The sequence below is a fragment of the Theropithecus gelada genome, chromosome 1, assembly GCF_003255815.1.
Source record: "Theropithecus gelada isolate Dixy chromosome 1, Tgel_1.0, whole genome shotgun sequence".
Lineage (NCBI taxonomy): Eukaryota > Metazoa > Chordata > Mammalia > Primates > Cercopithecidae > Theropithecus > Theropithecus gelada.
This window is the reverse complement of record NC_037668.1, coordinates 183,452,653-183,476,182: the sequence shown is the minus strand read 5'-3', so window position 1 is coordinate 183,476,182 and position 23,530 is coordinate 183,452,653. Positions and strand designations below refer to the sequence as shown.

General features: G+C 40.9%; 1 protein-coding gene across 1 annotated transcript in view; it reads left to right on the top strand.

Annotated features, from left to right (window-relative positions):
- The window catches only part of RGSL1 (regulator of G protein signaling like 1), a 101,210-nt gene extending 94,263 nt beyond the window's left edge, over positions 1–6,947 (top strand). Inside the window, exons 20-22 of the mRNA XM_025353640.1 lie at positions 948–1,014; positions 2,347–2,548; positions 6,628–6,947. Of these exons, the coding sequence (XP_025209425.1) occupies positions 948–1,014; positions 2,347–2,383 (104 nt within the window). The 3' untranslated portion in view covers positions 2,384–2,548; positions 6,628–6,947. The remainder of the gene's footprint in view (positions 1–947; positions 1,015–2,346; positions 2,549–6,627) is intronic.
- The last annotated feature ends 16,583 nt before the right edge of the window (positions 6,948–23,530 follow it).

Sequence of the window (23,530 nt, the reverse complement as noted above, 5' to 3'; positions counted from 1 at the left end):
CACATAGTTTGTGAGTGTCAGAGAGGAGGTGAAAATTGTGTCTCCTGACCTCCTTCCATGGCTCTGTGGGCAACTCTCATCTAAATAATTCTATCTTCTTGTTTTTTGTAACCCCAGAAAGGCAGGTACCTTAAGCTTCTCTGTATCTCTGCTGACTCCTCATTTCCAGGCATGGTGTATGATCTTTATTAAGAGACTATCACAATGTCCTAGTTGTCACTTCTCCCTCACACTGAGACTAACTGCTGGTTTGAACACACCATCTCATACCTCCTGCTTCCTGGAGGCTCCTGCTATGCATCTCTTCCCTGTCACAAACCCTTCAGTTCTAATCTCACATACTGAGGCCATATTATATCCTTTTTCTTCCCCATGTTCAGTCTTAAGGAGACAACCCCACTCCCACACACTAACCCTGCCTTTGTTTCCACATGGTCTCTCCTAACAAACCTTCCCTTTCTATCCCAACTGCCAGCTTCTATTACAGGAAGAAGTTGGAAATACTGCTTTTCTGCATCTCACAGGCATGAAATGCCAGCGCACCTGACCTGCCGATTTGTACATGTTTCCTCATTGCTTCAGGGGGGAGGCCACTATGGAACACTGCCTGTGATCCATAGGCTCCAAACAGTCCTAAAGTCTTGTGATTCTAGTGTTCATCCACCCTAATCTCCTGTTTTACTTCCCTGGGTCTATGTGATTGACATCATGGCCTTCGTGTCCAGCCGAAAGGTCTCCTGGGACACACACAAACACACAAATTGCAGTGTAGAAACCAGGTCTCCTGAATATCCCTGGAACAGGCCTGCTTTACCTTCACTTTCCAACCCCTGCCCTGGAGGTATCCATGGAAGCCCTCCCGGCATGGTCCTCCAGGCTGGAGACCTTTCAGTGACTGAGTCTGTGTCATGAGTTCTGATGCAGTTTTTCTCTGTATTTCTCTTTAGCTTCATCAAGCAACCTTACTCAGCCAAGACTCGTGGTATCTGCCTTACAGCTGCATCCTGTCCAGGGGTAGGCATGAGCTGGGAATCCTCTTCTTCAGTTCAGAGCTGCTATGTCCAAGCATGCAATGGGAGATGGTATAAACTTTCCAGAGACTAGCCTCGTACCCTGCCTCTCCTCAGCATGCAGAACCTAGAAACTGAACTTGCTGCCTCTGGTGGGAAGTTAAGGAGGTGTTTCTCTGTGGGGGTCTTTTCTCACCTCCAATAGGACAAGCACTTTTAAGAAGTTGGAGTCTCTGACCCACTTTTCAATAGAATACTACTGCTGTGGAAGTGTCCCAGATGATCTTTGATTTGTATTTTTAATTTTTGTCGATTTAAGGAGTACAAGTGCAGTTTTGTTACATGGATATATCGGGAAGTAGTGAAGTCTGGGGTTTTAGTGTAGTCAGCATCCAAATAGTATACATTGTACGCATTAGGTAATTTCTCATCCCTTACCCACCTCCCACTCTTGCACCCTTCCAAGTCTCCAGTGTCTATTATTTTGCTGTCTATGTCCAGGTGTACATATTATTTAGCTCTCACTTATAACTGAGAACATGCAATATTTGACTTTCCTTTTCTGAGTTATTTCACTTAAGATAATGGTCTCCAGTTCCATCTATGTTGCTGCAAAAGACATGATTTTATCTTTTTATAACTGATTAGTATTATATTGTGTATATGTATCCTACATTCTCTTTATTCAGATGATCTTTTATTGCCAGCTTTCCAAATAGTCCAGGCTGCTCAGGGCAGGGTGCATAAGGTGGGAAAGAAAGAAGATCTGTTCTTCTGCTTGGCAGGATATTGGCAATAAGAACAGAAGGGACTTGAGTCTGTTAAAATCTGCTTCAGCTTAACTCACTTCTGCACAAGCTTCCAAGTGAAACTGATGCTAAATTAGGGCTCTGAGAGAATCCCCAAGGGTCATGAAAACCATAGCTGATGAGTGCCAAAGAGTTATTTGAGGGCCAAAGTGGTAGACAGCAGCCTCTGAATGACAGGCCTGGTGTCCTTGCCAGCCATGTCACTTATCAGGCCTGTTTCCAGACCTGCCCTTCCAACAGGGACTTGGAGCTGCCCAGGCATTATTTGCCAGTGCCAGTGCCAGTGCCCAGAAGACAAACCAGATACTTTGAAGCTCTTTCACTGGAAAAGCAATGCATGGCTTCAGAGTTTATAAGACCTTGGGGAAGGTGAGATTAAGAATGTGAGAAGCCCTATTCTGGAACCTGAAGGTTTCAGTTTTGGCTCTTGCCATTCCTAAAGGAAATGACAGCGACAAACCAACAGAGAACACAACTTCAATTACTGCATCATAATTGTGATAACTGGTTGTTCTCTCTCCCTTCAGACAAAAATTATCCTACACGAAAAAAGAGAAGAAGTAATCAAACCAGATCCCCAGCAGAGGCAAATCATCTCTCAGAGGCCTCCTAACACTGACAGAACCTTTTCTGCTCAAAAATGAAAGGCCCCGGTGCCATCTTCCCCAGAAATGATCAAGAAGGGCAATGGGGTGACAGCCCAGATATGGCAGGACCAGACTGCAATGGGTAAGACTTGGGCAGAGCATGAGAGGAAGCGCTTCTTTCCACAGTGAGCTGGGTCGGGAGACCTGGGCTCTAGGTCTTGCTCCACAGCTTCGCAGCTGTGTGCAAACCCTGGCTCAGGTTGTTAAAGAATCCCATGAAATGGATGTAGAGATCACTGAAGGCAATCAGGAGCAAGGTGCTATAATTATCAGCAGGGACAGATGGTGTCTTTTAATGGTAGGATCTCTCATTTAGACAGTGACTCACACCCATTGTCTCAGTAAGTCCTCACAACAACCCTGTGGGCAACCATGTCAGAAATCATTTATTTTTAAACAGTTAAAGAATCTGACTCACAGAGAAGGTAAGTGACTTTCCCAAGATTACTGGGCAGTAAATGTCAGCATCTGGACTAGAACACACCATTTCTGATTTTTTGTCCTGTTTTTGTTCTATGCCAACCATTTACGCAACTTTTCATGCACAAAAAGAATAGTTCTTTCTGAGAGTTCTGTTCATTTGCCAACTAGTAGATTAAAAACCTTTAAGGTTTTTGACCTAAATCCCTAAACTGTTGTCATAATTTTAAATGAATAGGCCTATTTTCTCTCCTTTGAGAAAAAAAATCAGAAGTAAAATGAGTCAGAATTTCCTGAACAAGCCCTCCACCTGAGGTCACTGAGGTGAGGTTGGCTTGTCATCTCTGTAGGTTACAGAACAGGAAAGGGCTGGAAAGCTTTTGGGAGAATCCTTTCAAATTTCCAGCCAAAACTTCCTGCAGTGCCGATGTTTTTTATTTCCCAGACTTTTCACAAGGGTGAAAAAGGCGCTGTTGGAGCAGAGCTCGTGAATGCCTGAGACTCTGAGGTCACCTGGTGGGGCTGTGATTGCAGGAGATCCAGGCAGACTGTAGGCAGACGTGACTCTAGAGGAGGCTGAAGAAAGGTCAGGTGTGGAGAGCCCCCTGGGCCCCTGGGAGAAGGCCCAGCAAGACAGGAAGGCCTGGACAAAAGGATATGAGACTTCCCTTCCCTATCAGGGCTAGAGCTTTAGAACAGGACTGCAATTAATAGAAGGAAGAGTGGGCATGAAACAGAATCCCACTTCCTAAAAATCAGGCAAAAAACTAAAGCAAGAACCCAGGTAAGGAACAAAGAAGAGCTCAGTTAGTGAAATTGAGGTAACAGGGAAGCGCTTCATCAAAAAGGAGCAAGTCACAAGCCCCATGCATGAGACTAGAGGGGATGTTAGGCCAGCAACAAGGTGACTGACGAGGATCTAGCAAAATACTAACTCATGGTCACATACTGAAATACACTCACATTGGAGTGGGACATGGCTGAACCTGCATCTTGGCAATAGATGGGCCCCACTTAAGGAAAAGAAAGGTACTTTTCCTGATCCATTTGAACTTAGATCTTTGCCCCATCTTCCTATTTCTTAATTATCTTTGTCTCCACATTCACCATGGGTATACTCATGTGTAGGTATACAAACACACAAACATGTTATTTAAGAGGATTCACGGTACTTAATAGGTCATCCCTGAGTTGGAAAAAAAAAAATCTTCTCCTTCATTAAGTCTTGGTGATTGCTTCTTTCAGTTTCTTACATGCTCCCTTCAAAGATCCCAGATCTAACATGTTCTAATGCCAGTTAGGCTAGTGTCACTAAGTCAGTCACCTGTAGAATACAGGCAGGGTGTATAAATGAATAAAGCAGTCCATGAGAGAGAGGAGGGAGTGGTAGAGACTGCGGTGAACTGGAGAACGTGTCCCAAAGGGGTCAGAGACAGTCCGCTCAAGTCAGCCAACCTAGTATTGCCAGAGCTTCTACTTAGGAAAAAAAGGAAGGAAGGAAGGAAGGAAGGAAGGAAGGAAGGAAGGAAGGAAGGAAGGAAGGAAGGAAGGAAGGAAGGAAAAAAGTGAGAAATTAAAAATGTCTGTAACATTACAGTTAAAACAAAACTTAGCTAGGGACAAGACTGACCCACAGCCCAACAAATTGAAATCTTTGCTTTAATTTTTTTCTTTGCCCTTGAAATTAGATTTGGGTCTTGGGTCTAGTTTGAACAAAAAATATGAGAGGGGAGGAAAAGGAGTCCCAATAACAGATCCAGGGGCCACTGCCATCTAAGGAAAAGGCCAAGAAAGAGGGACCAGGTAAGGAACCTGGCCCACTTCAGTTTCTGTGTTAGTTTCCTTTTGCTACCATAACAAGTTACCAGAAACTTACTGGCTTAAAACAACACAAATTATTCTCATACAAGTCTGTAGGTCAGAAGTCTGACCTGAGACTCAAGCTAACATCAAGGGGTCTGGAAGGCTGTGTTCCCCTCTGGAGGCTGTTGGGGAGGATCTGTTTCTTGCTTCATTCAGGTTGTTGGCAGAATTCAGTCTTTGTAGGTGTAGGACTGAGGTCTTGCTTCCTTCCTGGCTGTCAGCTGAGAGCTGTTCTCAGTTTCTGAGAAGCCACCTGCATTCCTTGGTTCAGGGCCTCCTTCCTCTGTCTTTAAATCCAGCAATGGTGGGTCAAGTCCTGCCCATTCTTTGAATTTCTCCTGCCTCTTCCATCATCACATCTCTCTGGTTCCTTCTTCTGCCTCCCAACTCCCTTTTAGGGCCCACCTGGACAATCTGGAATAATGTCTCTGTTTTAAGGTCCTTAGCCTTAATTCCACCCACCAAATTCCTTTTGCTATGTAAGGTCACATATTCACAGGTTCTAGAGATTAGAACATGGATATCCTAGGGCGGTCACCTGAAATTCTACCTTCCACAGTTCTAGACCACCTTCCTTAGAAAAGAATGTATGAACTCACAATCTGGGCCTCTGATGCGATTACTGCCTCCTAGAGACTTGGGAACACCATTTTTTTCTTTCTCTTGTCATACTTCTGACTATTCTTTCCCATTCTTCTTCGCATTCTTCTGCTTCTTCCTTAAATGTCAGTGCCCCCTGTGGCTCTCCTGTTGAACTTACCTTCTTACAATGCACTCTCCCATTTGCTTGAGATCCCTAGCCCCTTGCTTCTCCTCTAATAGGAGCCACTGCAAATTTAATCCATTCTAACAGGGTCCACAACACAAACTAAATGTGTGCCAAATCAATTTTGGCCCCTTTATTTCTTTTCTCCAATCAACCCCATCTTCCAAGCTAGAAAACTCAGAATTATCCTCAACTCATTCCTCTGCCTCCCTTCCCATGTTTTACCTACAGGAATGGGAAGTTCTGCCACTCTGCCGTGGACATGTCACTGCTATCCAGGCCTTCCTCTCTATCCCACTGGCACTGCTTCTGTCAGGCCCTCGTTGCCATCTCTGGCCCTGTGAAGTCACCACACTCCCCTCTCCACACACACCCAACACACTCTGCTTCATCCCACACACTGAGAACAAATCTGACCTGCTCATTTCCTCAGTGTGAAAGCTTTTATTCCCCTCCTTCACCTGGTTGGAAAAGTCTCAACTCCTTTGTGGGACATACAAGGCCATTGCTAATATGGTCTCAGTCCAGGTTTCCAGCTTTATCTTTCCCTCTCTGTGTCTCATATATCCCATTCTGCAGCAACTTGGTGATCATGTAAAGGGCCCTTCCCTTTCTTCTCTGTCACACAGACATCACACTGTGATACCTCCTGATTCTCCTTTCTCCTCTTACTCTCTCCTCTTAGTTTTGGAGACACCTTTTTTCCTCTCCTTGAGATACTTATTCATGTATGTGTCTCACCTACTAGACTACATGCTTTTGTAGTGCAGAGACCAACTCCTATTTTTATTTGTACCTAGAATAGAATAAGAACTATTTTTCACCTTACCTAGCACAGTGACATGCAGATAATAGTTGCCTCATAAATACATATTGAATGCATGAGTAAATGAATTGTGCTGGGTGCTGGAAATGCAGTGGAGAAAACAGAATGTGAAGTTCATGCTTTCACTGACCTTATAGTCAGACTGTGCTATTAACAGAAAATCAATTCGACTATCAATCACAGTTGTGGCTACCACCATAAAGAAGAAATAGCAAATGCTATTGTCTTCATGAATTTTTTTATATTCCAATAAATCTTGATGCTTTAAGAACTCCTTGTTTTTTAGGAATCTCATACAGAGCATTCAGACTAAAGGGTGACAAAAAGAGGCAGAGGAAAGCAGAAAGAGCAAGAGTGACTGAGACCTGCCTTCACCTTCGTAGAAGCCTTTTCTGATACATGTCAGAGAGTGACATGAAGTCTCCCCTCTTTATACAGAAGTATGAAAAGACATCTATCCCTCATTTTGAGAGCTTCCAACTGATCCAAGTGTCATCCAGAAGAGGAAGTGGCCCATGTGTGCAGGACCTCAGGGTGCCAGCCCTCACCCATACACCTCCAGGGCTGCAGGTCATTAGCCAGAATAAAGGATGTCCACATTCACAATCTGTGGGCCTGCCATCCTCTTCTTAAGTAAAAGAGCACAGGGAAAATGATAAGTTGCTCCCAAGAGGGCTCCCAAAGCCATTTCCAATCCAAATGATTCGTGGATACAGTACTTCTCTTCCCAGATGAAGATCACAAGCCAGCTAGTCCCACCCAGTGACTTTGACAAGTGGTCCCTCCGCCAACCAACAGAGTACAGACCAGGAGGCCCTGCACCCTCCTTCAGAGCTCATGGTTTTCCATGAGGCAATCTTGTTTAAATCCCATCTCTGCTCCTAGCAACTTTGTGATCATCAGCAAGTTGCTTACCCTCGCTGACTCCCAACACTGTATTGTGAAATGGAGCTGATGATGTCTACCTCATAGGGTTGTTTGAGGACTGACTGCATATAATGTAGTCCAAGAGCACAGCATAAGGCCAGGAACAGATGGAGGGTGGGGGACTTTATTTGCTTTCCCTCCTTCTATCTTTTCCCCAAATTTCCCAGGACATGAAGGAAGTGGTTGATCAGGAGTGGTATAGTGAATAATTTATTCCTGGGAAAATTCTGAATGTATTTTCTCTAACAAATTATATGGTCCTTGGGGGCAGAATGAAAAGGGCATCACAAGTCCCAGCTACATGGGAGGCTGAGGTGGGAGGATCACCTGAGCCTGGGAGGTCGAAGCTGCCATGAACCGAGATCGCACCACAGCACTCTAGCCTGGGCAACAGAGTGAGATCCTGTCTCAAAACAAAACAAAACAAAACAAAAAAATAACAAAACCCCACAAGATCCATTTAATTCCTAACGCAGATGTAGTCCTTCGGAGGATACCTATGTGTTATATGTTTATTATTAATAGGGAGCAATAAGACTTCTTTCCATACCCTCTACATGCACACCCTGAGTTACTGACAGATACGTGCTTTAAAAATATTAGTGAGCCTTTATTGCACACTTACTATGTGACAGCAGGGCTAGGAATTGCAAGCCTCATTCTACAGGCAAAGTAATGGAGGCAGGAAGATGCCAGCACTACACATCTTGTCAGTGGCTTCAAAATATGTGATGCTTACTGGTGTCACGTGGAGATTCGGAACACAAAGACTCAACAATTTACTTAAATGTCAGAGGAAAATCAGAGAGTCTATACGAGTCATTTTTTCAAGAATTGTATTTGTGTCAAAATATGGATTTGGGTAGGTGGAAATGGGAACAGTAGAAAAAAAAAAAAAGATTGAAGAGATGTAGGACTGCCAGACTTAGCAAATAAAAATACAGGCACCAGGTTGAATATGAATTTCAGATAAGCAATGAATACTTTTTTAGCCTGAGTATGCCCAAATATTGCATGGGACATATTTAGCTGATACTAAAAAAGTTATCTGTTGCTTACTTAAAATTCAAATTTAACTGAACATCCTATGTTTGATCTAGCAACACCCCCTGTTCCCCGCCTCCAACCAAAATGGGATGGATCTGGGAATTTGAATACTCAACATTGGAGCTGGGACTGGGGTTGGGATAGGGTCCCAGCAGAGATGAGAGGAGAATCTGCTTTGGTGGGGGAATTACTCTTCTCCAGTCCTGCCTCCCGAGGCCCCATCCTGGACTTTCTGAGGGTGAAAGTGAGCTGTGAGTGCTGAGTCCCTGCAGGTGAAGGGAGGAGCAAGAAGAGTCCAGGGATCTACAGAAAGTGGGGAGGGAAGGGGAACCACAAGTCCTCTGGGCACCTTCAGGAGGGGAGAGGATGGCTGGGTGTAAAACTTCAATTATACTTGGTCTAAATGGGCACTGATGGCCTCATCTGACAAATTCAGTGCCAGTGATGATATTGTTTCTGTGAGACATGATGATTCTACTTCCAGCTCTCATCTGTCGAAGAAATTTGGAAATTAAACCCATTCATATGCTGCGAACTAGGGACTGGTGTGGCGCCATGGATAGTGAGGAGGGATAGAGGCCCCAGAAGAACACAGGAAAGGTACCAGCAGAGGAGAGATGGCACTCTCTGATTAGGGTAATCTGAGGTGGTTTAATAAAGGGACAATTTACAAAGGCAGCGGAGAGTGCAGGGAGGTTATGAGGGAAAGTACAGTACCCAGAGCTAGTTACACAGGGGCTCCAGGACCAACACTGGGCTCTGAGGATAGGGTGCCTAGTAGCTGCATCCAAGGACAGCATTGGGAAATCAGACCTCTTTGCCAGGGGTTTGGGCCATAATCATGAAAGACACAATCCCAAACACTATAATCTTGAAGGCTGAAATCCTGAAAGATCACAATCCCTAAAGTCTAAAATTCAAAAAATCACAAGCCTGAAAGATCAAAATCCTGAAAACACAATTCTGGAAAAAAAAAAAAAATTTAATTCTTTAAAAACATTTATTTACATTTTAAAAGGGGATGTATTTGGGAGACATAAAAGCACAACAGAACTCTTCATAGGCCACTTGACAAGATAAAATAGACAATAATAACATTTTTGTCAGTGTAAATACTCAGCTATACTAATGACAGTCACACAAACATTAACAGTATGAGCAGACAAACCATAGTCATGAGGAAGTCAGTCAAAAGCAAAATATATAATGCATATCACTATGCTTAGTAATGGTGTGCACCCAGCTTTATAACTGCAGTCATCTGAAATATTATGACACACAACCTAAGTATTTTGACAAGATCAATCAAAAACCACACTAGGCCACTACTACCATATACGCAGTTGCCCGAAGAGCTAAGATCTTGAGAAATGTTATCTGTCATAAAAGCAGGTATACAAAAAGGACATCTCTTTATTTACTGAGAAAGTTCCAGTGTTTTTACATACATGGACAAAGTCAATGAAGGAGTCAAATTTGCAAAAAATGCATAAAATAAATTAGAATTCTCTAAAAGTCTTTACACAATTTATACCCCCAGTATTGGAAATGATGCAAAGATGGAATACATAACAAATTGTCAAAAAAATGGTGACAATTTAAAATAGTAGGGGAACAAAACAAAACAAAAAAACTTTAAAAATTCAACATATGTAAAAGTATATTACATATTATGGGCAATTGCTCGGAGGTAGTCCATAAGAGTGGACCGACTTTTACGATCATGATATTTTGAAGTCTTGCATCTTGCATAGCTGTTTTCTTTTTATCTTTTAGGGTGTGTCTCTCCTTGGAGAATTGCTCACACTCATTTTCTGTATGGCACTACTTTTTAAAAAATTCTTATATAATTTGATATAAATGGACATGAGTGCTCCCTATTAAATTTTCTCATCTTCTATGGCATGTTTCTATGTTGCTTCGGGTATTCGTAAATCCCTTCTGCACGCATTCATATATAAGACCACAACTTTGGCAGAAACAATCTAGTGTGCAAACAGCAATACCTTTGTGTGTCTTCTTATTCTACTGTGTATGTAACTGTTTTCAAATCTGTCAGTAACTTTGCTGGTTTCTTCAGGCAAATGCAGCTTTAATTCATTAAAAGCTCCTGGAATTTCAACAGTTGGAAGGAATGCCAATGCAGAAAAATGATGCATTTTTAAATGGAGTTTTTGTCGTTGCTATGTAGCGTGGTCAATCCAACTTATCTGAATTTTCCGCCAAATTCAAATAAAGACAATAGTAAGGTGATAGATTTGCCTAACCTGATGCAAATAATGATGCAACTATCTTGTGTTTAACAGAAAATTCACTAACCCGTTCCCCAGAACTCAGCTTTCAGGATTTCAACACTCAGGATTTTGTTCTTTTGGAACTGTGATTTTCCGGGCTTTTAGATGTTAGAGATTTTGATCTTTAGGAATTTTTATCTTTCAGGATTTCAATATTTGGGATTATGGTATTCAAGATTGTGTTTTGGAGGGTGATGAAGGGCAGTACTTTCAGGTGACTGAATCTTCACAGCTGCAGGAAACCCTGGAAGGGGGAAATAAGTACCCAGACTTTGTCCGTCTCCTTTTCTCGGATTTCCTACCAAGACTTCCCATTGGTTGAATTCATTCATCAGCCAGAGTGAGGAAACCCATTGATGTAGTCCATTGAGGTTGGCTGTGGGGATAAACCTCAGGGTAGAGAAGGGTAGATACTGAATGTGGAGCAGCAGATTGAAGATACGCAGCAAATATAAACAATCCACACTGGAGTCAGGGAAACTTCCTCCAGGGAACATGCCTGAGCCAAGGCAGGAGGAGAAACAGCAATCCCACACACGATCAGGAAGGGGAGGGGGTGAGCTGGGAGGTGGTTTAGACTATAGAAGAAGCACACATCGTCTGAACATGAGCAGGAGGCCAGCACGTTCCCAGAACCACAAGAAGTTTAGTAAAACCTATGTAGACAGGAAGGGTAGTGGAGAGAGTGATGATAATTACAGGATTCCAAAATGTGATAATTAGCATTTATTAAGGACTTCCTATGTGCAAGACAAGTGCCTAACACTTCACATGTGTTGTTTATTCATGTATTTATTTATTTCAGAGCAGAAGTGGAAGTTTATTTAAGAGCTTTAGAGCAGGAAAGAAAGTACACTTGGAAGAGACCCAAGCAAGAAACTTGAAGGACAAGTGCACACATGTGTTATTTCATTTTCCCAATAAACCTGTGAAGTAAATACGTTCATATTTAATGAGTAAAAAGACAAAAGCTTACAAAGTTTAAGTAAACATCCAAGGTTCCACAATTGGTAATTGCAGATCTGAGATTTGAACCCTGGAAGCCTGTTAACCATGCCTGTTACCACTATTAACTATGACTCTTTTCTGCTTTTTGTATGCCATAAAATAACTTTGGTCCCCCCCAATCTTGCTGCACATTGAAATTCCTGGGGGAGTTTTATAGATAGATGGGTAGATGATAGATAGATAGATAGATAGATAGATAGATAGATAGATAGATAGACAGATAGATTTCTTTAAGCAGTTTTAGGTTCACAGAAAATTGAGCAGAAAATACAGGGAGTCCCCATATACTCTGTTCCCACATGCATAACCTCCCTACTATCAATAACCTGCACCAGACTGGTACATTTGTTACAGTAGATGAAGGTACTCTAACACATCATCATCCAAAGGGGTTAGGAAGATTCTTGAGCCCAATGAATAAGCAGAGCACTGAGGATTTTTTTGGACAATGTAATTATTCCATATGATACTCTAATGGTGGATATATTTAATGATACATTTGTCAAAACCCCTAGAATGTACAATACCAAGTGATCTGTAATTTAAACTTTGTACTTTGTTTGTTTCTTCTGTTTGATATTCTCAGAGCTTCCTAGATCTGTGGTTTCATGTCTGACATTAATTTGGGGGAAAATTCTTAGGCATTATGGCTTCAAATATTTCTTTTATTCTTTTCTCGCTTCTCTTTCCATTCTTCTCATTATGTGTATGTTAACATGTATGTAAAACCTTTTGTAATTGTCCCACAGTTCTTGAATATACTGGGTTTTTTTTTTCTATCTCTTTCCTCTTTGCTTTTCCGTTTTGAAGGTTTCTTTTGACAAATCTTCAAGTTCAGGGATTCTTTTCACAGACATGCCCAATCTACTAATAAATCTATCAAAGGCATTCTTCATTTCTGTTACAGTGTTTTTGATCTCTGGCATTTCTCTGCTTACAGTACTCATCTGTTCTTGTATGTTGTCTACCTTTTCCATTAGAGCCCTGTGATAGTTAACTTTAGGTGCCAACTTGGCTGGATTAAGAACTACTTTGATAGCTGATAAAGCATTATTTCTGGGTGTGTCTGTAAGAGTGTTTCTGGAGGAGACTGGCATGTGAGTCTGTGGACTGAGTGGGTAAGATCTGCTCTCAAAGTGGGTGGGCACCATCCTATCAGTTAGAGGGCCAGATAGAACAAAAAGGCAGAGGAAAGGCAAACTCTGTCTCTCTCTCTTTCTCTCCTTGTCTCTCTCTCTCTCTCTCTCTCTCTCTTTCTCTTTCTCTCACCATCTCAGAGCTGGGACACCATCTTCCTACCCTTAACATCAAACCTCCAGGCTTTCTTGCCTTTGGACTCCAGAACTTACACCAGCAAACCCCTGGTTGTCAAGTCTCTTCAGACTCAGACTGAGAATTACACTATTGGCTTCCCTGGTTCTAAGGCTTTTGAACTTGTACTGAGCAATGCTATCAGCATCTCAGGGTCTCCAGCTTGCAGATGGCCTGTTGTGGAACTTCTCAGTCTCTATAATTACATGAGCCAATTTCCCTAACAAATCCCCTCTCATCTATCTATCTATCTATCTATCTATCTATCTATCTATCTATCTATCTATCTATCTATCTATCTATCTATACATACATATATATCTGTGTGTATATATAAACCAAGTGTGTGTGTATATATATAGTTTTTAATTCATTGATCATTTCAACATTCCTGCCATATTTGGGCCTAGTTCTGATGCTTGTTCTGTCTTTCCAAACTGTGTTTCCTGTCTTTTAGTAAGCTTAGTAATTTTTTTTTTTAAGTTGGACCTGATCTACTGGGGTAAAAGAAAATTTGGTAAATAGGCTTTCAGTAGTGTAGCCATAAAATGGAAGAGGAAGGAAAGTATTCTGTGGTCCTATTATCAGGCTCTAGGCTTTTATCTTTTAGTCTGTGCCCTGGGCTGTGAACTTTACAAGTGCTTCTCAGTTTTTCCTTTTTTACCCTCTTTGGTACAGAATGACTGGGGGGACCATAGTTGAGTATTTCCTTTCCCCATGTGAAAGGCTGGACTGGCTGGAGTTGAGTGTTTTCCTTCCCCCAGGTTGATTAGACTTCGATAAAACTCCAGTATGTTAGGTTCTGGTAACACAGGTTCTTCTCTTGGGGCAAGTCTTTTTGAGAACAGGATGCTCTGGCATATTTCAAAATGGTTACTTTTTTCCTCCCCAGAGCCTGAAATAATTTTTATCTGATCTTCACTGATAACCATAGAGTTCCTGAAGGCAAATCTCACAAAGTGTGGGGCCCCCCTGTGACAGGGTCTCCCTGAAGTTTTTGTCTCTCAGACCTGTCCACACTGAGCCTCCAGAAACCTGCGATCACTAATCAGGCTTTCCTACAGAATGTTGGCTCCTACTCAGGTGGGTTTCTGCTCTGGTGAGTTCTGATTCTCTGTTTCTGCCTGTCTGTCCCCCCAGTTTGGGGGGCAACAGTTTGCCCTGTGACCTCACTTCTCTGAAGGATCTAAGAAGAGTTGTTGATATTTTCGTTTTTCAGCTATTTACTTGTTGTTAAGATGGAATGATGACTTCTACGCTCCTAACAGACCAGATGAGAAACTGGAAGTTCCTGGGAGATTTTTTAATGCTGGAGCCTAAGCCCCACCCAACATTCTGATTTAATTGGTCTAGGATCGAGCCCAAGTGATTCTAACTTGCAGCCAGAATTGAGAACTATTGATTTGTATCACATACATTTTATTGGTGAAAAAGGAGAGAGATAGGCAATCAGAATGGGCACAGAGGACTTTGTCTTTGGTCAGTCCAGTCAGCCTTCTCCGGACTGGCTACAGTTCTGTAGGTCTTATTAAAAGAAGTGTTATCCATGTGGCATTTGTTGTTCTGCTCCTGGCCCTGCCATTCTCAATGATCTCTGTGTATTTATGCTAGGAATTAGTGACATAGACAGCTTTAGACTTTTCTTTAGTTGTCTTACTAATGATAACTCAACATTTCTGTGGCTTCAAGAACAGTGCCAGTTTGCCTCAATCTCTTTAGTCTGCAGTGACTCTGGGATTCTCTCCAGGAGCGTGACAGCAAATGTACTTTACCAACTTCTTTAAAATGAACAGGGTGATATCTTTCTCCCAAAGAAATATGTTTGTAAATTTTTCTCACACCTACATACTCTCTCAATTTAGCCCAATCTCTGTGGCATTTTACTTGGTTTATTATAGCATCACTGTCAAACTTAAAGGTTTTTCTATGACATCATCTTTCCCCAATCTTTATTTAAAAAAAGAAAAAGAAGAATGTTGTAGCAGGTAGGTACTCCATGAACTAAAATATGTCAGCAATGTCACATTATTTGTATGTTTTAAAAAATTTTTTAGCTGGGTGTCAGGGCACATACCTGTAGTCCTAGCTACTCAAGAGGCTGAGGTGGGAGGATCACTTCAGCCCAGGACTCTGAGGCTCCAATGAGCTTTGATCCCACCACTGCACTCCAGCCTGGGCAACAGAGGGAGATCTTATCTCTAAAATTAAAAAATATATTTTTAAAAAATTTAACAACTTTATTGAAATACAATTCACCATACAATTCACTCCTTTAGGTTGTATAAGCTATAGTTTTTAACTGTATTCACAGGTTTTCACAGTCAGTACAATCTAATCCTAAAACGTTTTTGTTGCCCCCAAATGAAACCCCATACCCACTGGCCATCACTCCCCATTTCTCCTCACTATGCTCCCCAGCTCTGTGCTACCACTAAACTACTTTCCATCTCTATAGGTTTGCCTTTTCTAGGCATTTCACATAAATGGAATCATACAACATTTAGTCTTTTGTTAACTGACTTCTTTCACTTAACAGAATGTTTTCAAGATTAATCTAAGTCATAACAAATACTCATTCTTTCTTATCACTGAATAATATTCCATTATATGGATACACCACACTTTATTCATCCATTTATCAGTTTATGAACATTCGAGTTGTTTTTCACTTTTTGTCTACTATAAATAGTGCTGCTGTAAACATTCATGTGTAAGTTTTCGTGTGGATTTATGTTTTTATTTTCTTTTAGTGTCTATCTAGGGGTAGAATTGATGAGTTATATGGTAAGTCTGTTTAACACTTTGAGAAACTACCAGAATGTTTTCCAAAGCAGTTTCACATTTGCACCAGGCATGTAGAAGTGTTTCAATTTCTCCACAAACTCAGCACAATTTGTCATTGTCTGTCTTTTTTATTATAACCATCCTAGTGAGTGCGATGTGAAACCTCACTATGGTTTTCATTTGCATTTCCTTAATGGCTAATGATGTTGAACATCTTTATGTATGCATACTGGTTGTTTGTGCATCTTCTTTAGACAAATGTCTATTCAAATCCCTTGCCCATTTCTAAGTTGGATTATTTTTAGTTTTTTATTTTTAAGTTGTGCTTTTAATATATTCTGGATACAAGTTTCTCATCAGATATGCGATTTGCAAATATTTTCTCCCATTCTGTAGGTTGTTTTTATACTTTCTTAGCATTATTTGCAGCATAAACTTTTAAGTCTTGATATAGTCAATTTTCTTATTTTTTCTTTTGTAAGTTGTACATTTGGTCTTATATCTGAAAAACCATTGCTTAAACAAAAGCCACAAAAATTTACTCCTATGTTTTCTTCTGAAGGTTTTGTAGTTTTAACTCCTACATTTAAGTGTATTATTCATTTCGAGTTAATTTTTGTGTATGGTGTGAGGAGGGGTATCGATTTCATTCTTTTGCATGTATATATCCAGTTATCCCATCTTCATTTGTGGAAAAGACTATTCTTTCCCCCATATAATTGTCTTCCATACTCCTGGCAAAGAATCAACTTATGATCAACATAAAGGTTTATATCTGAACTCTCAGTTTTATTTCATTAATCTACTTGTCTGTTCTTATGCCAGTACCACACGGTTTAATTATCATAGCTTTGTAATAAGTTTTGACATAAGGAAGTGAGAGTCCTCCAATTTGTTCTTTTTTTTCTTTTTCCAGATTGTTTTGGCTAAGTTGGGGCTGTTGTATTTCCATATTTTAGGATCAGCTTAATTTCTGCTAAATAAATAAATAAGTAAATAAACAAATGTCAACTGGATTTGATAAAGATTACAGTGACTCTGGAGTTCAACTTAGAGTGTATTGTCATCTTAACAGTACTAAGTCTTTCAATCCATGAACATAGGATGTCTTTCCATTTAGCATAGTAAAATTGAGACATATATTCTTAAGACTAAAGTTGGCATTACAGGTAAGTCTTGCTTTGGATAACAGCTTAATTAACCCATTTTTATATCAGATCACTTTTTCATAGCTAATATTAATAAATATTCATAGAAATTCTTGGCCACCCTCCACCCATATGTACAATTTAAAATGATGCAAGGCCACATGCCAAAAGTATTTCAGTTACATTGAAAAGGTAGAACAATTTAAAAAATTCAAAGTGAAGAAAATAATCTTGGAAAGGGAATGACTTTCTAAGCATCACACAAAGGCAAAATACTGAAAGAAAAATAATGATGTATTATACTACTTAATGATCTAAAGTTTCTATTCTTCAAAGTTTCTCATAAACAAAATTAAAAGTACAATTTAGAAAGAAGACTACATAGAAGATACTTGACAAAGTGAATAATTTCAATATATAAAGAGCTCCTTAAAAATGACAAAATGTGAACACTTCAAATTTTTTGTAATGGAGAAAGAACATGAGCAGTCACACAAATCATTATCTACCAATAGAGAGTGTAAATATTTGACTTCAGAAGTAGTCAAAAAAATCCAACGTAAAGCAGGAGAGTTAATTTCTTACCTATGAAACTGATAGAGCTATTTGTTTGTTTGTTTTTTAAATAAAGAGACTGCCTTGTGTTAAGTGTGAGGGAAAACAGACATTCTCATATAGAGAAAAGAAAATTGTAAGTTGATACAGTCCTTCTAGAATACAATACGCTAATATATTTCAAACTCTTAAAAATATGAAGACTTTTAAACCAGTTATTCAAGTTCTAGATATTTAAGGAATTAATCAGAGATGTGTGCAAAGGCTGATCTCAAATTAATTTTACTGTTGTTAATTGCAGTGAATAAAAATGCTAACTGTCCAGTAAGAGGGGTGCAATTAGATAAATCATGGTGCGTGTTGCAGACAAATATTTAATAATATGAGAAAATATCCAGAATGGAAGTCAACGCAGATACAAAAGCTTCATTATGCTATGACTCAAGTTATGACTAATACTATGCATATACATGAATCTATATTGTTATGAACATAATAATATAATGTATATGCATATTAAAAATACCAGAAGTTGGGAGGCTGAGGAAGGAGAATTGCTTGAACCTGGGAGATGGAAGTTGCAGTGAGCCAAGATTGCACCACTGCACTCCAGCCTGGGCGACAGAGCGAAACTCCGTCCAAAAACAAAATTCCAGAAGTTTAACATTGATTACTCTGTGTCAAGATTACAAAGTGCTATTTATTTTATTCTTTCTTCTTTTCTAAAATTAACTTTCCCACAATTAACTAAAATTAAGTATACACATACATACACACCCAGGTATTTCACATATTTCAAGTAATAATTATGTATACATTTTTACAGTAATATTTAGAAGGAAGAAAATAACTCTCTCTATATATATAAAGGAAGAAATTGTATGTGTGACATAGATCTTTGGAGTATTAGTCATATTAAAAGTGGAAGCAAACTAGAAATAAGCCAAAGGAAAACTTGGAAACAATCTTGGATACTTTAACCTGATAGAGTATTAGATACTAGTTTAAATAATTACCATAAATCAATATGATGCTATATTTGTAAAATAAGTAATTTCATCTAAGTAAAAATGCAGCATCAGAATGAACTAATACACTAGGGTGTCAATTATGCAAAACTCTCATATGCATGTAAATGAGTTCAAGATAAACTACAAAAAAATAGCTTGTTATAGTAAAAAGAGTGTGAGTCTTTTTATTTATGATGCTTTCATTGCATTATTTATCAAATAATATGAATTATAACATAATTGGGTTTCTCACAGGACACTACTATTAAACATATAATACATTTGATTACTCATTTTTAAATTGGCTTATGTCTTAAAGTTCAATTCTATTTTGCTTCTGGTCTTTTTCAACCCACATCATTTATCCAAAATTTTTTTTAAAAGTGACATCCTACAAGTGCTATTTTGCTGTTCTGTTCTTTATGGGAAGTGAAAAAAAGCTCCCTCATCTCTATGTATTCAGGGCCCAGCACACAGCCAGTAGTACTTACTGCATATCAGTGAGATTAATTCAAGTATAAAAATTAGTAAAACATGGCTGAGCATGGTGGATCACACCTGTAATTCCAGGACTTTGGGAGGCCGAGGCGCGCAGATCACGAGGTCAGGAGATCAAGACCATCCTGGCTAACACGGTGAAACCCTGTCTCTACTGAAAATACAAAAAATTAGCCGGGTGTGGTGGTGGCGCCTGTAGTCCCAGCTACTCGGGAGGCTCAAGCAGAATGGTGTGAACCCGGGAGGTGGAGCTTGCAGTGAGCCAAGATTGCGCCGCTGCACTCCAGCCTGGGCAACAGAGTGAGACTCCATCTCAAAAAAAGAAAAAAAAAAATTGGTAAAACATAAGCCTCAATTTCCACTCAGACGTGGGTAACTGGCAGATGCCTGTAAGGCAAATCTCTCCTTTCAATTTTTATTTGTTTGTTTGTTTGTTTGTTGAGACCTGGTCTCATTTTGCTGCCCAGGCCAGAGTTCAGTGGCATGATTATGGCTCACTGTAGCCTCAGGCTCGCAGCACCACAGCTATTTTTTTTAGGTGGGGTTTCACTATGTTGCCCCCTTTTTAGATGTATTTGCTACCCCTTGTCTTTGCTTCCGCTTTAATCTCTTATCTTATTTTTTCGTCACACTTCTCCATCCCCTTTTTCTCCCTCCTCTACCTCTCCCTAACCTTTTTTCTCCTCTTTCTATCCTACTTCACCTCTTCTCTTTTCCTCATATACTCAGACTCCTCTGCATTCCTGCCTTCATATTTCCCGCCTCCCTCCTTTTCCTCCACTTTCTCTGCCCAGTCCCATCTTCTTGTTCTTCCTATTCTTGTCACTTTTGTCTCTGCCTTCTGTTCCCTTTTTTCATTGGATGCATCATAAAAACACCAAGTTGGAAGCCATTGCTAACTGTTCCTCTTCTTATTTCCCTTCTCCTCTTCTTATTTTTAGTAATAGAACCTGCTACATTTTAGCTGCACCCCTGGTTACCCAAGTAGAAACTTCATTCCCCAGCCTCCCTTGCAGCTGGGTGAAGACATGTAGCTGAGTTCCGCCCAAAGGAATGCAGGCAGAAGTGATGGAAGTAACTATTTGACCTCTCTTCCTCTTTCTCCCTGCTATTTTCTTCCCACACTCATTCTCTCAATAATCATTTCTCATTGCAAGGCCTTTAATGCTATCATTAGATCACTCACAAATTTCTCCCCAGCCAATCTCCCTGAACTCCTGATCCACACATCTAACCCTATATGACACTTAAATGTCTATTAGGAATATCACTTTTGGCATGTCCCAAATGAAACTCTTGGTCTTCCCTCTAATCCTGCTCCTCTGGAAGTCTTTCCACCTCCTTTAATAGCAGCCCTACTCTTCCAGTCACTCAGGCCAAAAGACTGACAACTGTCCTGGACTCGTCTCTCTCACACCATATCTCACTCTGTCAGCAAATCCTGTTGGCTCTACCTTCAAAATACATCCCCAGTCTGCCTGCCCACTTGAAGTCAACCTCACTGCTGTCACTCAGTGTTGGCTACTAAAGTCTTTGCACAAACTAACTGCTGTCACTCAGTGTTGGCTACTAAAGTCTTTGCACGAACTATTTAATAGTCTCCTAACTGATCTCCCTATTTTTACTCTTGCCCTCTGCTTTCTGTTCACAGAGGACCCAGAGTGATTCTTTAAGTGTTAAGTTACATCATGCCACTCCTCTGCCCACAGTCCACCGAGGGCTTCCCATCCCAGTAAAAACCCAAACCCTTCCATGTGCTTTGGGGCCCTCCCTCTCTGGTTCCCTGATCCCTCTGTCTTCCCTTCTTGCTGGTCTTTGCCTACTCTGTATGGCAACCAGGCTTTTGTGCTCCTCAAACAACTCAGGTAAGAACAGGCCGGCCGGGCGCGGTGCCTCAAGCCTGTAATCCCAGCACTTTGGGAGGCTGAGACGGGCGGATCACGAGGTCAGGAGGTCGAGACCAGCCTGGCTAACACGGTGAAACTCCGTCTCTACTAAAAAAAAAACAAAAAACAAAAAACTAGCCAGGCGAGGTGGCGGGTGCCTGTAGTCCCAGCTCTCGGGAGGCTGAGGCAGGAGAATGGCGTAAACCCGGGAGGCGGAGCTTGCAGTGAGCTGAGATCCGGCCACTGCACTCTAGCTTGGGCGACAGAGCCAGACTCCGTCTCAAAAAAAAAAAAAGAACAGGCCCCAGGGCCTCTGAACTGACTATCCATCCCCTCTGTTTGCTTTCCTTCAAATACCTCCACCACTTGCTCTTTTGCTTCCTCATAGTTTCACTTGGTAGGCTCCCTCTTGATGCAGCCCACCTGACCCCGGTCTTTAAATTTCATCTACTCTTCCTAACTACCAACACTTACCTTGCTTAACTTTCCTCCTGCTTACTATTACCCTCTAGTATTCTCTGTCTTTATGGATGTTGGTTTTCTTCCCCACCCCACCCTGCTCCCAACTCATGAGGACAGGGATTTTGGTCTTATTTGTTCACTGACTAATGGAGCATAACTTCCTACTTCCTGGTCTGCTGAACAGCTGAGGCTTTAACATGAAAGACACATAATCTTCTACTTTGAGTCACAGTCATTTGGTCCCTGTTAAAAGAGCTAAACAAAATCCTCACTGATTATTTCAGTTTCACAAAATGTATTTTTTAAAAGACTTGATTCTCAAGAAGAGAGAATTTTCAGTGAGCAGAAAGAATGAAATTCTCTGTGTTTATGTTTCTCATTGCTTTGGGTTCACTTCTGCTGTGGACATCAAATCATTTCAAGATTCCTGTCTCACGTGTTCATGTGAAGAGACCACCAAACAGGCTTTGTGTGAGCAACAAGGCTGTTTATTTCACCTGGGTGCAGTCGGGCTGAGTCCGAAAAGAGAGTGAGCAAGGGTGGTGGGATTATCATTAGTTCTTATAGGTTTGGGGATAGGTGGTGGAGTTAGCAGCCATGTTTTGCGGGCAGGGGGTGGATCTCACAAAGTACATTCTCAAGGGTGGGGAGAATTACAAAGAACCTTCTTAAGGGTGGGGGAGATTACAAAGAACCTTCATAAGGGTGGGGGAGAAACAAATCACAATGGTGGAATGTCATCAGCTAAGGCTATTTTCACTTTTGTGGATCTTCAGTTGCTTCAGGCCATCTGGATGTATACGTGCAGGTCACAGGAGATATGATGGCTTAGCTTGGGCTCAGAGGCCTGACAATTCCTGTGTTAAATTTTTATAGGCCAATATTAATGGCTAATATAGTAATGTTATTATTTTTGAATAGTATTATTAATAAATAATATTAAATATAAATATTATCAACATAGAATCCTGTTGATGGTGTTCTAGAGCTTCCAAAAATCCAATTCCTTTGCTTTTTCCCCACCCACTTCTCTCCTGTTATTAGTACCATCTTTGGGTCTTGTTGGGAACAGGCCCCCCAAAATCTGGCCATAAACTGGCCCCCAAACTGGCCATAAACAAAATCTCTGCAGCACTGTGACATGTTTGTGATGGCCATGACACACACGCTGGAAGGCTGTGGGTTTACCGGAATGAGGGCAAGGAACCCCTGGCCCACCCAGGGTGGAAAACCGCTTAAAGGCATTCTTAAATCACAAACAATAGCATGAGCGATCTGTGCCTTAAGGACATGCTCCTGCTGCAGATAACTAGCCCAACCCTTCCCTTTATTTTGGCCCATCCCTTTATTTCCCATAAGTAATACTTTTAGTTAATCTATAATCTATAGAAACAATGCTTATCACTGACTTGCTGTTAATAAATACATGGGTAAATCTCTGTTTGGGGCTCTCAGCTCTGCAGGCTGTAAGACCCCTGATTTCCCACTCCATACCTCTTTATTTCTGTGTGTGTGTCTTTAATTCCTCTAGCAACGCTGGTTTAGGGTTTCCCTGACTGAGCTGGTCTCAGCAGCGTCTTTTGTTTGTTTGTTTGTTTTTGAGACAGAGTCTGGCTCTGTTGCCCAGGCTGGAGTGCAGTGGCCTGATCTCTGTACACTGCAACCTCTGCCTCCCAGGCTCAAGCTATCCTCCCATCTCAGCCTCCCAAGTAGCTGGGACCACAGGCACATGCCACCAGGTCTGGCTAATGGTTTTTTTTTTTCGCATTTTTAGTAGAGACAGGGTTTCACCTTGTTGCCCAGGCTGGTCTTGAACTCCTGATCTCAAGTAACCTGCCTGCTTCAGCCTCCAAAATGCAGGGATTACAGATGTAAGCCACCACACCTGGCCCCATCTTTTGGTCTTAGTCTAAGCAAACAGGTCATAAAGCAATGAAAATATTACACAATGAAAAACACTGTGGAGGTGATGAAAAAACATACTTTAAAAAAAAATATATATATATATATATATATATATATATATTTCTGTTCATGTGATAGGAGAAGACTGGCAGAGCATAAACATTTGCTGCAAGCCTATTATGTGCCAGGTGATTGTCTTAGTCACTTTTGTCCATCGGGGTCCTGGTGAAGACTCTCATTGTGGCTTGCAGATGGACAGTTTCTCTCTGTGTGCTCATAAGGCAGTGAGAAAGGAGAGCTCTTTCTCTCTTCTTATGAGGTCGTTAATCCCAACATGAGGGCCCTATCCTCATG